Source organism: Lissotriton helveticus, chromosome 12, assembly GCF_964261635.1.
Source record: "Lissotriton helveticus chromosome 12, aLisHel1.1, whole genome shotgun sequence".
NCBI classification, from domain to species: domain Eukaryota; kingdom Metazoa; phylum Chordata; class Amphibia; order Caudata; family Salamandridae; genus Lissotriton; species Lissotriton helveticus.
The window spans coordinates 9,797,159-9,813,832 of record NC_136073.1 but is presented as its reverse complement, the minus strand read 5'-3'; the positions used below and the strand labels follow the sequence as shown (position 1 = coordinate 9,813,832).

The 16,674-nt window shown below is 57.2% G+C and overlaps 1 protein-coding gene across 1 annotated transcript in view; it reads left to right on the top strand.

Annotated features, from left to right (window-relative positions):
- Positions 1–16,674, top strand: part of LOC144799206 (myeloblastin-like) — a 48,979-nt gene that overhangs the window by 22,717 nt on the left and 9,588 nt on the right. The window contains exon 3 of the mRNA XM_078670468.1: positions 12,671–12,812. Within this exon, the coding sequence (XP_078526594.1) occupies positions 12,671–12,812 (142 nt within the window). The remainder of the gene's footprint in view (positions 1–12,670; positions 12,813–16,674) is intronic.

The following is a 16,674-nucleotide window of genomic DNA, read 5'->3' as shown; positions in this document are numbered from 1 at the left end:
GACAGACTCGTGTACACCGTGAGGGTGGTGTACCCTCAGAGACAGACTCGTGTACACCGTGAGGGTGGTGTTGAACCCTCAGAGACAGACTCGTGTACACCGTGAGGTTGGTGTACCCTCAGAGACAGACTCGTGTACACCATGAGGGTGGTGTACCCTCAGAGACAGACTCGTGTACACCGTGAGGGTGGTGTTGAACCCTCAGAGACAGACTCGTGTACACCGTGAGGGTGGTGTACCCTCAGAGACAGACTCGTGTACACCGTGAGGGTGTTGTACTCTCAGAGACAGACTCGTGTACACCGTGAGGGTGGTGTACCCTCAGAGACAGACTCGTGTACACCGTGAGGGTGTTGTACTCTCAGAGACAGACTCGTGTACACCGTGAGGGTGGTGTTGAACCCTCAGAGACAGACTCGTGTACACCGTGAGGGTGTTGTACCCTCAGAGACAGACTCGTGTACACCGTGGGGGTGGTGGTGTACCCTCAGAGACAGACTCATGCACACCGTGAGGGTGGTGGTGTACCCTCAGAGACAGACTCGTGTACACCGTGAGGGTGGTGGTGTACCCTCAGAGACAGACTCGTGTACACCGTGGGGGTGGTGGTGTACCCTCAGAGACAGACTCATGCACACCGTGAGGGTGGTGGTGTACCCTCAGAGACAGACTCGTGTACACCGTGAGGGTGGTGGTGTACCCTCAGAGACAGACTCATGCACACCGTGAGGGTGGTGGTGTACCCTCAGAGACAGACTCGTGTACACCGTGAGGGTGGTGGTGTACCCTCAGAGACAGACTCATGCACACCGTGAGGGTGGTGTTGTACTCTCAGAGACAGACTCGTGTACACCGTGAGGGTGGTGTACTCTCAGAGACAGACTCGTGTTCACCGTGAGGGTGGTGTTGTACTCTCAGAGACAGACTCGTGTACACCGTGAGGGTGGTGTTGTACCCTCAGAGACAGACTCGTGTACACCGTGAGGGTGGTGGTGTACCCTCAGAGACAGACTCGTGTACACCGTGAGGGTGGTGGTGTACCCTCAGAGACAGACTCATGCACACCGTGAGGGTGGTGGTGTACCCTCAGAGACAGACTCATGCACACCGTGAGGGTGGTGGTGTACCCTCAGAGACAGACTCGTGTACACCGTGAGGGTGGTGGTGTACCCTCAGAGACAGACTCATGCACACCGTGAGGGTGGTGTTGTACTCTCAGAGACAGACTCGTGTACACCGTGAGGGTGGTGTACTCTCAGAGACAGACTCGTGTTCACCGTGAGGGTGGTGTTGTACTCTCAGAGACAGACTCGTGTACACCGTGAGGGTGGTGGTGTACCCTCAGAGACAGACTCATGCACACCGTGAGGGTGGTGGTGTACCCTCAGAGACAGACTCATGCACACCGTGAGGGTGGTGGTGTACCCTCAGAGACAGACTCGAGTACACCGTGAGGGTGGTGGCGTACCCTCAGAGACAGACTCGTGTACACCGTGAGGGTGGTGTTGTACTCTCAGAGACAGACTCGTGTTCACCGTGAGGGTGGTGTTGTACTCTCAGAGACAGACTGTGTACACCGTGAGGGTGTTGTTGTACCCTCAGAGACAGACTCGTGTTCACCATGAGGGTGGTGTTGTACCCTCAGAGACAGACTCGTGTACACCGTGAGGGTGGTGTACCCTCAGAGACAGACTCGTGTACACCGTGAGGGTGTTGTACTCTCAGAGACAGACTCGTGTACACCGTGAGGGTGGTGTTGAACCCTCAGAGACAGACTCGTGTACACCGTGAGGGTGGTGTTGTACCCTCAGAGACAGACTCGTGTACACCGTGAGGGTGGTGTACCCTCAGAGACAGACTCGTGTACACCGTGAGGGTGTTGTACTCTCAGAGACAGACTCGTGTACACCGTGAGGGTGGTGTTGAACCCTCAGAGACAGACTCGTGTACACCGTGAGGGTGTTGTACCCTCAGAGACAGACTCGTGTACACCGTGGGGGTGGTGGTGTACCCTCAGAGACAGACTCATGCACACCGTGAGGGTGGTGGTGTACCCTCAGAGACAGACTCGTGTACACCGTGAGGGTGGTGGTGTACCCTCAGAGACAGACTCGTGTACACCGTGGGGGTGGTGGTGTACCCTCAGAGACAGACTCATGCACACCGTGAGGGTGGTGGTGTACCCTCAGAGACAGACTCGTGTACACCGTGAGGGTGGTGGTGTACCCTCAGAGACAGACTCATGCACACCGTGAGGGTGGTGGTGTACCCTCAGAGACAGACTCGTGTACACCGTGAGGGTGGTGGTGTACCCTCAGAGACAGACTCATGCACACCGTGAGGGTGGTGTTGTACTCTCAGATACAGACTCGTGTACACCGTGAGGGTGGTGTACTCTCAGAGACAGACTCGTGTTCACCGTGAGGGTGGTGTTGTACTCTCAGAGACAGACTCGTGTACACCGTGAGGGTGGTGGTGTACTCTCAGAGACAGACTGTGTACACTGTGGGGGTGGTGGTATACCCTTAGAGACAGACTCATGCACACCGTGAGGGTGGTGTTGTACTCTCAGAGACAGACTCGTGTACACCGTGAGGGTGGTGTACTCTCAGAGACAGACTCGTGTTCACCGTGAGGGTGGTGTTGTACTCTCAGAGACAGACTCATGCACACCGTGAGGGTGGTGGTGTACCCTCAGAGACAGACTCGAGTACACCGTGAGGGTGGTGGCGTACCCTCAGAGACAGACTCGTGTACACCGTGAGGGTGGTGTTGTACTCTCAGAGACAGACTCGTGTTCACCGTGAGGGTGGTGTTGTACTCTCAGAGACAGACTGTGTACACCGTGAGGGTGGTGTTGTACCCCCAGAGACAGACTCGTGTTCACCATGAGGGTGGTGTTGTACCCTCAGAGACAGACTCGTGTACACCGTGAGGGTGGTGTACCCTCAGAGACAGACTCGTGTACACCGTGAGGGTGTTGTACTCTCAGAGACAGACTCGTGTACACCGTGAGGGTGGTGTTGAACCCTCAGAGACAGACTCGTGTACACCGTGAGGGTGGTGTTGTACCCTCAGAGACAGACTCGTGTACACCGTGAGGGTGGTGTACCCTCAGAGACAGACTCGTGTACACCGTGAGGGTGTTGTACTCTCAGAGACAGACTCGTGTACACCGTGAGGGTGGTGTTGAACCCTCAGAGACAGACTCGTGTACACCGTGAGGGTGTTGTACCCTCAGAGACAGACTCGTGTACACCGTGGGGGTGGTGGTGTACCCTCAGAGACAGACTCATGCACACCGTGAGGGTGGTGGTGTACCCTCAGAGACAGACTCGTGTACACCGTGAGGGTGGTGGTGTACCCTCAGAGACAGACTCGTGTACACCGTGGGGGTGGTGGTGTACCCTCAGAGACAGACTCATGCACACCGTGAGGGTGGTGGTGTACCCTCAGAGACAGACTCGTGTACACCGTGAGGGTGGTGGTGTACCCTCAGAGACAGACTCATGCACACCGTGAGGGTGGTGGTGTACCCTCAGAGACAGACTCGTGTACACCGTGAGGGTGGTGGTGTACCCTCAGAGACAGACTCATGCACACCGTGAGGGTGGTGTTGTACTCTCAGAGACAGACTCGTGTACACCGTGAGGGTGGTGTACTCTCAGAGACAGACTCGTGTTCACCGTGAGGGTGGTGTTGTACTCTCAGAGACAGACTCGTGTACACCGTGAGGGTGGTGGTGTACTCTCAGAGACAGACTGTGTACACTGTGGGGGTGGTGGTATACCCTTAGAGACAGACTCATGCACACCGTGAGGGTGGTGTTGTACTCTCAGAGACAGACTCGTGTACACCGTGAGGGTGGTGTACTCTCAGAGACAGACTCGTGTTCACCGTGAGGGTGGTGTTGTACTCTCAGAGACAGACTCGTGTACACCGTGAGGGTGGTGGTGTACCCTCAGAGACAGACTTGTGTACACCGTGAGGGTGGTGGTGTACCCTCAGAGACAGACTCGTGTACACCGTGAGGGTGGTGGTGTACCCTCAGAGACAGACTCGTGTACACCGTGAGGGTGGTGTTGTACTCTCAGAGACAGACTGTGTACACCGTGAGGGTGGTGGTGTACTCTCAGAGACAGACTCGTGTTCACCATGAGGGTGGTGTTGTACCCTCAGAGACAGACTCGTGTACACCGTGAGGGTGGTGGTGTACCCTCAGAGACAGACTCGTGTTCACCATGAGGGTGGTGTTGTACCCTCAGAGACAGACTCGTGTACACCGTGAGGGTAGTGGTGTACCCTCAGGGACAGACTCGTGTACACCGTGAGGGTGGTATTGTACCTCAGAGACAGACTTGTGTACACCGTGAGGGTGGTGTTGTACCCTCAGAGACAGACGCGTGTACACCGTGAGGGTGGTGGTGTACCCTCAGCGACAGACTCGTGTACACCGTGAGGGTGGTATTGTACCTCAGAGACAGACTCGTGTTCACCATGAGGGTGGTGTTGTACCCTCAGAGACAGACTCGTGTACACCGTGAGGGTGGTGTACTCTCAGAGACAGACTCGTGTTCACCGTGAGGGTGGTGGTGAACCCTCAGAGACAGACTCGTGTACACCGTGAGGGTGGTGGTGTACCCTCAGAGACAGACTCGTGTACACCGTGAGGGTGGTGTTGTACCCTCAGAGACAGACCCGTGTACACCGTGAGGGTGGTGGTGTACCCTCAGAGACAGACCCGTGTACACCGTGAGGGTGGTGGTGTACCCTCAGAGACAGACCCGTGTACACCGTGAGGGTGGTGTTGTACTCTCAGAGACAGACTGTGTACACCGTGACGGTGGTGGTGTACTCTCAGAGACAGACTCGTGTTCACCGTGAGGGTGGTGTTGTACCCTCAGAGACAGACTCGTGTACACCGTGAGGGTGGTGGTGTACCCTCAGAGACAGACTCGTGTTCACCATGAGGGTGGTGTACCCTCAGAGACAGACTCGTGTACACCGTGAGGGTGGTGGTGTACCCTCAGAGACAGACTCGTGTACACCGTGAGGGTGTTGTACCCTCAGAGACAGACTCGTGTACACCGTGAGGGTGACGTTGTACCCTCAGAGACAGACTCGTGTACACCGTGAGGGTGGTGGTGTACTCTCAGAGACAGACTCATCCACACCGTGAGGGTGGTGGTGTACCCTCAGGGACAGACTCGTGTACACCGTGAGGGTGACGTTGTACCCTCAGAGACAGACTTGTGTACACCTTGAGGGTGGTGTTGTACTCTCAGAGACAGACTTGTGTACACCGTGAGGGTGTTGTACCCTCAGAGACAGACTCGTGTTCACCGTGAGGGTGGTGTTGTACCCTCAGATATAGACTCGTGTACACCGTGAGGGTGGTGTTGTACCTCAGAGACAGACTGTGTACACCATGAGGGTGGTGTTGTACCCTCAGAGACAGACTCGTGTACACCGTGAGGGTGGTGTTGTACCTCAGAGACAGACTCGTGTACACCGTGAGGGTGGTGTTGTACCTCAGAGACAGACTGTGTACACCGTGAGGGTGGTGTTGTACCCTCAGAGACAGACTCGTGTACACCGTGAGGGTGGTGTTGTACCCTCAGAGACAGACTTGTGTACACCGTGAGGGTGGTGTTGTACCCTCAGAGACAGACTTGTGTACACCGTGAGGGTGGTGGTGTACCCTCAGAGACAGACCCGTGTACACCGTGAGGGTGGTGTTGTACTCTCAGAGACAGACTCGTGTTCACCGTGAGGGTGGTGTTGAACCCTCAGAGACAGACTCGTGTACACCGTGAGGGTGTTGTACCCTCAGAGACAGACTCGTGTACACCGTGGGGGTGGTGGTGTACCCTCAGAGACAGACTCATGCACACCGTGAGGGTGGTGGTGTACCCTCAGAGACAGACTCGTGTACACCGTGAGGGTGGTGTACCCTCAGAGACAGACTCGTGTACACCGTGAGGGTGTTGTACTCTCAGAGACAGACTCGTGTACACCGTGAGGGTGGTGTTGAACCCTCAGAGACAGACTCGTGTACACCGTGAGGGTGTTGTACCCTCAGAGACAGACTCGTGTACACCGTGGGGGTGGTGGTGTACCCTCAGAGACAGACTCATGCACACCGTGAGGGTGGTGGTGTACCCTCAGAGACAGACTCGTGTACACCGTGAGGGTGGTGGTGTACCCTCAGAGACAGACTCGTGTACACCGTGGGGGTGGTGGTGTACCCTCAGAGACAGACTCATGCACACCGTGAGGGTGGTGGTGTACCCTCAGAGACAGACTCGTGTACACCGTGAGGGTGGTGGTGTACCCTCAGAGACAGACTCATGCACACCGTGAGGGTGGTGGTGTACCCTCAGAGACAGACTCGTGTACACCGTGAGGGTGGTGGTGTACCCTCAGAGACAGACTCATGCACACCGTGAGGGTGGTGTTGTACTCTCAGAGACAGACTCGTGTACACCGTGAGGGTGGTGTACTCTCAGAGACAGACTCGTGTTCACCGTGAGGGTGGTGTTGTACTCTCAGAGACAGACTCGTGTACACCGTGAGGGTGGTGGTGTACTCTCAGAGACAGACTGTGTACACTGTGGGGGTGGTGGTATACCCTTAGAGACAGACTCATGCACACCGTGAGGGTGGTGTTGTACTCTCAGAGACAGACTCGTGTACACCGTGAGGGTGGTGTACTCTCAGAGACAGACTCGTGTTCACCGTGAGGGTGGTGTTGTACTCTCAGAGACAGACTCGTGTACACCGTGAGGGTGGTGGTGTACCCTCAGAGACAGACTTGTGTACACCGTGAGGGTGGTGGTGTACCCTCAGAGACAGACTCGTGTACACCGTGAGGGTGGTGGTGTACCCTCAGAGACAGACTCGTGTACACCGTGAGGGTGGTGTTGTACTCTCAGAGACAGACTGTGTACACCGTGAGGGTGGTGGTGTACTCTCAGAGACAGACTCGTGTTCACCATGAGGGTGGTGTTGTACCCTCAGAGACAGACTCGTGTACACCGTGAGGGTGGTGGTGTACCCTCAGAGACAGACTCGTGTTCACCATGAGGGTGGTGTTGTACCCTCAGAGACAGACTCGTGTACACCGTGAGGGTGGTGGTGTACCCTCAGGGACAGACTCGTGTACACCGTGAGGGTGGTATTGTACCTCAGAGACAGACTTGTGTACACCGTGAGGGTGGTGTTGTACCCTCAGAGACAGACGCGTGTACACCGTGAGGGTGGTGGTGTACCCTCAGCGACAGACTCGTGTACACCGTGAGGGTGGTATTGTACCTCAGAGACAGACTCGTGTTCACCATGAGGGTGGTGTTGTACCCTCAGAGACAGACTCGTGTACACCGTGAGGGTGGTGTACTCTCAGAGACAGACTCGTGTTCACCGTGAGGGTGGTGTTGAACCCTCAGAGACAGACTCGTGTACACCGTGAGGGTGGTGGTGTACCCTCAGAGACAGACTCGTGTTCACCATGAGGGTGGTGTACCCTCAGAGACAGACTCGTGTACACCGTGATGGTGGTGGTGTACCCTCAGAGACAGACTCGTGTACACCGTGAGGGTGTTGTACCCTCAGAGACAGACTCGTGTACACCGTGAGGGTGACGTTGTACCCTCAGAGACAGACTCGTGTACACCGTGAGGGTGGTGGTGTACTCTCAGAGACAGACTCATCCACACCGTGAGGGTGGTGGTGTACCCTCAGGGACAGACTCGTGTACACCGTGAGGGTGACGTTGTACCCTCAGAGACAGACTTGTGTACACCTTGAGGGTGGTGTTGTACTCTCAGAGACAGACTTGTGTACACCGTGAGGGTGTTGTACCCTCAGAGACAGACTCGTGTTCACCGTGAGGGTGGTGTTGTACCCTCAGATATAGACTCGTGTACACCGTGAGGGTGGTGTTGTACCTCAGAGACAGACTGTGTACACCGTGAGGGTGGTGTTGTACCCTCAGAGACAGACTCGTGTACACCGTGAGGGTGGTGTTGTACCTCAGAGACAGACTCGTGTACACCGTGAGGGTGGTGTTGTACCTCAGAGACAGACTGTGTACACCGTGAGGGTGGTGTTGTACCCTCAGAGACAGACTCGTGTACACCGTGAGGGTGGTGTTGTACCCTCAGAGACAGACTTGTGTACACCGTGCGGGTGGTGTTGTACCCTCAGAGACAGACTTGTGTACACCGTGAGGGTGGTGGTGTACCCTCAGAGACAGACCCGTGTACACCGTGAGGGTGGTGTTGTACTCTCAGAGACAGACTGTGTACACCGTGAGGGTGGTGTTGTACCCTCAGAGACAGACTCGTGTACACCGTGAGGGTGGTGTTGTACCCTCAGAGACAGACTGTGTACACCGTGAGGGTGGTGTTGTACCCTCAGAGACAGACTCGTGTACACCGTGAGGGTGGTGTTGTACCCTCAGAGACAGACTCGTGTACACCGTGAGGGTGGTGTTGTACCTCAGAGACAGACTGTGTACACCGTGAGGGTGGTGTTGTACCCTCAGAGACAGACTCGTGTACACCGTGAGGGTGGTGTTGTACCCTCAGAGACAGACTTGTGTACACCGTGAGGGTGGTGTTGTACCCTCAGAGACAGACTTGTGTACACCGTGAGGGTGGTGGTGTACCCTCAGAGACAGACCCGTGTACACCGTGAGGGTGGTGTTGTACTCTCAGAGACAGACTGTGTACACCGTGAGGGTGGTGGTGTACCCTCAGAGACAGACCCGTGTACACCGTGAGGGTGGTGTTGTACCCTCAGAGACAGACTGTGTACACCGTGAGGTTGGTGTTGTACCCTCAGAGACAGACTTGTGTACACCGTGAGGTTGGTGTTGTACCCTCAGAGACAGACTGTGTACACCGTGAGGGTGGTGTTGTACCCTCAGAGACAGACTCGTGTACACCGTGAGGGTGGTGTTGTACCCTCAGAGACAGACTCGTGTACACCGTGAGGGTGGTGTTGTACCTCAGAGACAGACTGTGTACACCGTGAGGGTGGTGTTGTACCCTCAGAGACAGAGTCGTGTACACCGTGAGGGTTGTGTTGTACCCTCAGAGACAGACTGTGTACACCGTGAGGGTGGTGTTGTACCCTCAGAGACAGACTCGTGTAGACCGTGAGGGTGGTGTTGTACCCTCAGAGACAGACTCGTGTACACCGTGAGGGTGGTGTTGTACCTCAGAGACAGACTGTGTACACCGTGAGGGTGGTGTTGTACCCTCAGAGACAGACTCGTGTACACCGTGAGGGTGGTGTTGTACCTCAGAGACAGACTGTGTACACCGTGAGGGTGGTGTTGTACCCTCAGAGACAGAGTCGTGTACACCGTGAGGGTTGTGTTGTACCCTCAGAGACAGACTGTGTACACCGTGAGGGTGGTGTTGTACCCTCAGAGACAGACTCGTGTAGACCGTGAGGGTGGTGTTGTACCCTCAGAGACAGACTCGTGTACACCGTGAGGGTGGTGTTGTACCTCAGAGACAGACTCGTGTTCACCGTGAGGGTGGTGTTGTACCCTCAGATATAGACTCGTGTACACCGTGAGGGTGGTGTTGTACCTCAGAGACAGACTGTGTACACCGTGAGGGTGGTGTTGTACCCTCAGAGACAGACTCGTGTACACCGTGAGGGTGGTGTTGTACCTCAGAGACAGACTCGTGTACACCGTGAGGGTGGTGTTGTACCTCAGAGACAGACTGTGTACACCGTGAGGGTGGTGTTGTACCCTCAGAGACAGACTCGTGTACACCGTGAGGGTGGTGTTGTACCCTCAGAGACAGACTTGTGTACACCGTGCGGGTGGTGTTGTACCCTCAGAGACAGACTTGTGTACACCGTGAGGGTGGTGGTGTACCCTCAGAGACAGACCCGTGTACACCGTGAGGGTGGTGTTGTACTCTCAGAGACAGACTGTGTACACCGTGAGGGTGGTGTTGTACCCTCAGAGACAGACTCGTGTACACCGTGAGGGTGGTGTTGTACCCTCAGAGACAGACTGTGTACACCGTGAGGGTGGTGTTGTACCCTCAGAGACAGACTCGTGTACACCGTGAGGGTGGTGTTGTACCCTCAGAGACAGACTCGTGTACACCGTGAGGGTGGTGTTGTACCTCAGAGACAGACTGTGTACACCGTGAGGGTGGTGTTGTACCCTCAGAGACAGACTCGTGTACACCGTGAGGGTGGTGTTGTACCCTCAGAGACAGACTTGTGTACACCGTGAGGGTGGTGTTGTACCCTCAGAGACAGACTTGTGTACACCGTGAGGGTGGTGGTGTACCCTCAGAGACAGACCCGTGTACACCGTGAGGGTGGTGTTGTACTCTCAGAGACAGACTGTGTACACCGTGAGGGTGGTGGTGTACCCTCAGAGACAGACCCGTGTACACCGTGAGGGTGGTGTTGTACCCTCAGAGACAGACTGTGTACACCGTGAGGTTGGTGTTGTACCCTCAGAGACAGACTTGTGTACACCGTGAGGTTGGTGTTGTACCCTCAGAGACAGACTGTGTACACCGTGAGGGTGGTGTTGTACCCTCAGAGACAGACTCGTGTACACCGTGAGGGTGGTGTTGTACCCTCAGAGACAGACTCGTGTACACCGTGAGGGTGGTGTTGTACCTCAGAGACAGACTGTGTACACCGTGAGGGTGGTGTTGTACCCTCAGAGACAGAGTCGTGTACACCGTGAGGGTTGTGTTGTACCCTCAGAGACAGACTGTGTACACCGTGAGGGTGGTGTTGTACCCTCAGAGACAGACTCGTGTAGACCGTGAGGGTGGTGTTGTACCCTCAGAGACAGACTCGTGTACACCGTGAGGGTGGTGTTGTACCTCAGAGACAGACTGTGTACACCGTGAGGGTGGTGTTGTACCCTCAGAGACAGACTCGTGTACACCGTGAGGGTGGTGTTGTACCCTCAGAGACAGACTTGTGTACACCGTGAGGGTGGTGTTGTACCCTCAGAGACAGACTTGTGTACACCGTGAGGGTGGTGTTGTACCCTCAGAGACAGACTTGTGTACACCGTGAGGGTGGTGGTGTACCCTCAGAGACAGACCCGTGTACACCGTGAGGGTGGTGTTGTACTCTCAGAGACAGACTGTGTACACCGTGAGGGTGGTGTTGTACCCTCAGAGACAGACTCGTGTACACCGTGAGGGTGGTGTTGTACCCTCAGAGACAGACTGTGTACACTGTGAGGGTGGTGTTGTACCCTCAGAGACAGACTTGTGTACACCGTGAGGGTGGTGTTGTACCCTCAGAGACAGACTCGTGTACACCGTGAGGGTGGTGTTGTACCTCAGAGACAGACTGTGTACACCGTGAGGGTGGTGTTGTACCCTCAGAGACAGACTCGTGTACACCGTGAGGATGGTGTTGTACCCTCAGAGACAGACTTGTGTACACCGTGAGGGTGGTGTTGTACCCTCAGAGACAGACTTGTGTACACCGTGAGGGTGGTGGTGTACCCTCAGAGACAGACCCGTGTACACCGTGAGGGTGGTGTTGTACTCTCAGAGACAGACTCGTGTACACCGTGAGGGTGGTGTTGTACCCTCAGAGACAGACTCGTGTACACCGTGAGGGTGGTGTTGTACCCTCAGAGACAGACTCGTGTACACCGTGAGGGTGGTGGTGTACCCTCAGAGACAGACTTGTGTACACCGTGAGGGTGGTGGTGTACCCTCAGAGACAGACTTGTGTACACCGTGAGGGTGGTGGTGTACCCTCAGAGACAGACCCGTGTACACCGTGAGGGTGGTGTTGTACTCTCAGAGACAGACTCGTGTACACCGTGAGGGTGGTGTTGTACCCTCAGAGACAGACTCGTGTACACCGTGAGGGTGGTGTTGTACCCTCAGAGACAGACTTGTGTACACCGTGAGGGTGGTGTTGTACCCTCAGAGACAGACTCGTGTACACCGTGAGGGTGTTGTACCCTCAGAGACAGACCCGTGTTCCATACACCCCGTCTATCACTGTGACTCTCTCTCTCTCTCACACTCTGTCCGTACCTTCCATGTCTCTCCTTGACACACTGTTGTTGTTGTATCTCTTCTTAACACACAGCTGTCTCATACTCTCCCTCTCACACTCTCCCTTCCTTTGCATACCTGTGTGTGATTCTGATGAAATAGCGACACCTTGCGTTGAGACGGTGTAAGTGAACACGGTCAGGGTGCGCGGAGCAAGTGTGAGATTGTAGTTCGTAACACACACTCTGCAGGGCCCGTCTCAGGGGCACCAAGAGACGCCCCCCCCCCCCTCCCCTGGGAGCGAGAGGGGCCCAGAGAATACGTGGCGTCTGCACCGGTGCAGGGGCCCCGGGCCCAACGCAGGCCGCTCCTGATGTTGGGTACAGGGGCACCGTCTGCACTGCTAGTATGTGCGCATCAATGCATGTATGTATAGTTGCATGGGTGATTGTATGTATGTGTCATCTGCACGGGGTGAACCGAGCCAGAAGCTGGAGTGATGGGCGAGGCGCCGGGCTCGGGGTGTTCACGCCCTCTGCCTGGTTCCCTCTGGAGAGGTCTGTGGGTGGCTGTCCTCTCCTCTCCTCAGTGGTCCGCTGGTCGTGCACTCACACCTCTTCCTGCTTCTCTGTCCCCCCCCTCCTTAGGAGCCCCACGCGGGTGACGGTCGTGCTGGGGGCCCACTCCCTGTCGGCCAAGGAGGCCTCGAAGCAGAGCTTCCGCATCGCCCGCGTCTTCGAGAACGGCTTCGACCCCCAGAGTCTGCAGAACGACATCCTGGTGCTGCGGGTGAGAGTGGGGTGTGGGGAGTGCGGTGTGGGGAGTGCAGTGTGAGGTGTGGGGAGTGCGGTGTGGGGAGTGCAGTGTGAGGTGTGGGGAGTGCAGTGTGAGGTGTGGGGAGTGCAGTGTGAGGTGTGGGGAGTGCAGTGTGAGGTGTGGGGAGTGCGGTGTGAGGTGTGGGGAGTGCGGTGTGGGGAGTGCAGTGTGAGGTGTGGGGAGTGCAGTGTGAGGTGTGGGGAGTGCAGTGTGAGGTGTGGGGAGTGCAGTGTGAGGTGTGGGGAGTGCGGTGTGAGGTGTGGGGAGTGCGGTGTGGGGAGTGCGGTGTGAGGTGTGGGGAGTGCGGTGTGGGGAGTGCAGTGTGAGGTGTGGGGAGTGCGGTGTGGGGAGTGCAGTGTGAGGTGTGGGGAGTGCGGTGTGAGGTGTGGGGAGTGCGGTGTGGGGAGTGCGGTGTGAGGTGTGGGGAGTGCGGTGTGGGGAGTGCAGTGTGAGGTGTGGGGAGTGCAGTGTGAGGTGTGGGGAGTGCGGTGTGAGGTGTGGGGAGTGCGGTGTGGGGAGTGCAGTGTGAGGTGTGGGGAGTGCAGTGTGAGGTGTGGGGAGTGCAGTGTGAGGTGTGGGGAGTGCGGTGTGAGGTGTGGGGAGTGCAGTGTGAGGTGTGGGGAGTGCGGTGTGAGGTGTGGGGAGTGCGGTGTGGGGAGTGCAGTGTGAGGTGTGGGGAGTGCAGTGTGAGGTGTGGGGAGTGCAGTGTGAGGTGTGGGGAGTGCAGTGTGAGGTGTGGGGAGTGCGGTGTGAGGTGTGGGGAGTGCGGTGTGGGGAGTGCAGTGTGAGGTGTGGGGAGTGCAGTGTGAGGTGTGGGGAGTGCAGTGTGAGGTGTGGGGAGTGCGGTGTGAGGTGTGGGGAGTGCAGTGTGAGGTGTGGGGAGTGCGGTGTGAGGTGTGGGGAGTGCGGTGTGGGGAGTGCAGTGTGAGGTGTGGGGAGTGCAGTGTGAGGTGTGGGGAGTGCAGTGTGAGGTGTGGGGAGTGCAGTGTGAGGTGTGGGGAGTGCAGTGTGAGGTGTGGGGAGTGCGGTGTGAGGTGTGGGGAGTGCGGTGTGGGGAGTGCAGTGTGAGGTGTGGGGAGTGCAGTGTGAGGTGTGGGGAGTGCAGTGTGAGGTGTGGGGAGTGCAGTGGGAGGTGTGGGGAGTGCAGTGTGAGGTGTGCGGTGTGAGGTGAGGGGAGTGTACTGTGAGGTGTGGGGAGTGCAGTGGGAGGTGTGGGGTGTGCAGTGTGAGTTGAGGCATGTGCAGTGTAAGGTGAGGGGTGTGCAGTGGGAGGTGTGGGGAGTGCTGTGTGAGGTGTGGGGTGTGCAGTGTGAGGTGTGCGGTGTGAGGTGAGGGGAGTGTACTGTGAGGTGTGGGGAGTGCAGTGGGAGGTGTGAGGTGTGCAGTGGGAGGTGTGAGGTGTGCAGTGTGAGGTGAGTGTGGCGTGGGAGGTGAGCGGAGTGCGGTGTGAGGTGTGGGGAGTGCGTTGTGAGGTGTGGAGAGTGCAGTGTGAGGTGTGGAGAGTGCAGTGTGAGATGTGGGGTGTGCAGTGTGAGGTGTGGGGTGTGCAGTGTGAGTTGAGGGGTGGAAGGTGTGAAGTGTGCGGTGTGCAGTGTGAGTTGAGGCATGTGCAGTGTAAGGTGAGGGGTGTGCAGTGGGAGGTGAGGGGTGTGCAGTGGGAGGTGTGGGGTGTGCAGTGGGAGGTATGCAGTGTGAGGTGTGGGGAGTGCTGTGTGAGGTGTGGGGTGTGCAGTGTGAGGTGTGCGGTGTGAGGTGAGGGGAGTGTACTGTGAGGTGTGGGGAGTGCAGTGGGAGGTGTGAGGTGTGCAGTGGGAGGTGTGAGGTGTGCAGTGTGAGGTGAGTGTGGCGTGGGAGGTGAGCGGAGTGCGGTGTGAGGTGTGGGGAGTGCGTTATGAGGTGTGGAGAGTGCAGTGTGAGGTGTGGGGTGTGCAGTGTGAGATGTGGGGTGTGCAGTGTGAGGTGTGGGGTGTGCAGTGTGAGTTGAGGGGTGGAAGGTGTGAAGTGTGCGGTGTGCAGTGTGAGTTGAGGCATGTGCAGTGTAAGGTGAGGGGTGTGCAGTGGGAGGTGTGGGGTGTGCAGTGGGAGGTATGCAGTGTGAGGTGTGGGGAGTGCTGTGTGAGGTGTGGGGTGTGCAGTGTGAGGTGTGCGGTGTGAGGTGAGGGGAGTGTACTGTGAGGTGTGGGGAGTGCAGTGGGAGGTGTGAGGTGTGCAGTGGGAGGTGTGAGGTGTGCAGTGTGAGGTGAGTGTGGCGTGGGAGGTGAGCGGAGTGCGGTGTGAGGTGTGGGGAGTGCGTTGTGAGGTGTGGAGAGTGCAGTGTGAGGTGTGGGGTGTGCAGTGTGAGATGTGGGGTGTGCAGTGTGAGGTGTGGGGTGTGCAGTGTGAGTTGAGGGGTGGAAGGTGTGAAGTGTGCGGTGTGCAGTGTGAGTTGAGGCATGTGCAGTGTAAGGTGAGGGGTGTGCAGTGGGAGGTGTGGGGTGTGCAGTGGGAGGTATGCAGTGTGAGGTGTGGGGAGTGCTGTGTGAGGTGTGGGGTGTGCAGTGTGAGGTGTGCGGTGTGAGGTGAGGGGAGTGTACTGTGAGGTGAGGGGTGTGCAGTGTGAGGTGTGCAGTGTGAAGTGTGGGGTGTGCAGTGTGAGGTGTGCAGTGTGAGGCGTGGGGTGTGCAGTGTGAGTTGAGGGGTGGAAGGTGTGAAGTGTGAGGTGTGCAGTGTGAGGTGAGGTGAGGGATGTGCAGTGGGAGGTGAGGGGTGTGCAGTGTGAGGTGAGGAGTGTGCAGTGTGAGGTGAGGGGTGTGCAGTGGGAGGTGTGGGTGTGCAGTGTGAGGTGAGTGCAGTGTGAGGTGAGGGATGTGCAGTGGGAGGTGAGGGGTGTGCAGTGTGAGGTGAGGAGTGTGCAGTGTGAGGTGAGGGGTGTGCAGTGGGAGGTGTGGGTGTGCAGTGTGAGGTGAGTGCAGTGTGAGGTGAGGGGTGTGCAGTGGGAGGTGTGGGGTGTGCAGTGTGAGGTGTGTGTGTGCAGTGGGAGGTGTGGGGTGGAAGATGTGAGGTGTGCAGTGTGAGGTGCGTGGTGAGCAGTGGGAGGTGTGGGGTGTGCAGTGTGGGGTGTGCAGTGTGAGGTGTGGGGTGGAAGGTGTGAGGTGAGGGGTGGAAGGTGTGAGGTGAGAGGAGTGCAGTGTGAGGTGTGGGGGGTGCAGTGTGAGGTGTGGGGTGGAAGGTGTGAGGTGTGGGGTGTGGGGTGTGCAGAGTGAGGTGTGAGGAGTGCAGTGTGAGGTGAGTGTGGCATGGGAGGTGAGGGGAGTGCAGTGTGGGGTGTGCAGTGTGAGGTGTTGGGAGTGCAGTGTGAGGTGAGGGGGTGCAGTGTGAGGTGTGGGGTGTGCAGTTTGCAGTGTGAGGTGTGGGGTGGAAGGTGTGAGGTGAGGGGTGCGCAGTGTGAGGTGTGGGGTGTGCAGTGTGAGGTGTGGGGTGTGGGGTAGACGGTGTGAGGTGAGGGGTGTGTAGTGTGAGGTGAGGGGTGTGCAGTGTGAGATGTGGGGTGGAAGGTGTGAGGTGAGGGGTGTGAGATGTGAGGAGTGAGGAGTGCGGGGCGGGTGTGAGATATGGGGTGTGGAGTTTTGAGGTATGAGGTGTGGGGAGTGCAGTGTGGGGTGTTAGGGGTTTAAGTGTGAGGTGATGGGGTCTGAGGTGTGGGATGTGAGGTGTGGGGTGTGGGGTGTGGAGCGTTGAGGTGTGAGCGCTACTGATGCCCATCTGAGCATGGCTTCTCCTGGACAAGACCCTCTCCCTCATATCCAAGAGCTAACTTCTCTCTTCTGTACCGCACGGCTTCCTGTTTGATTCTTTG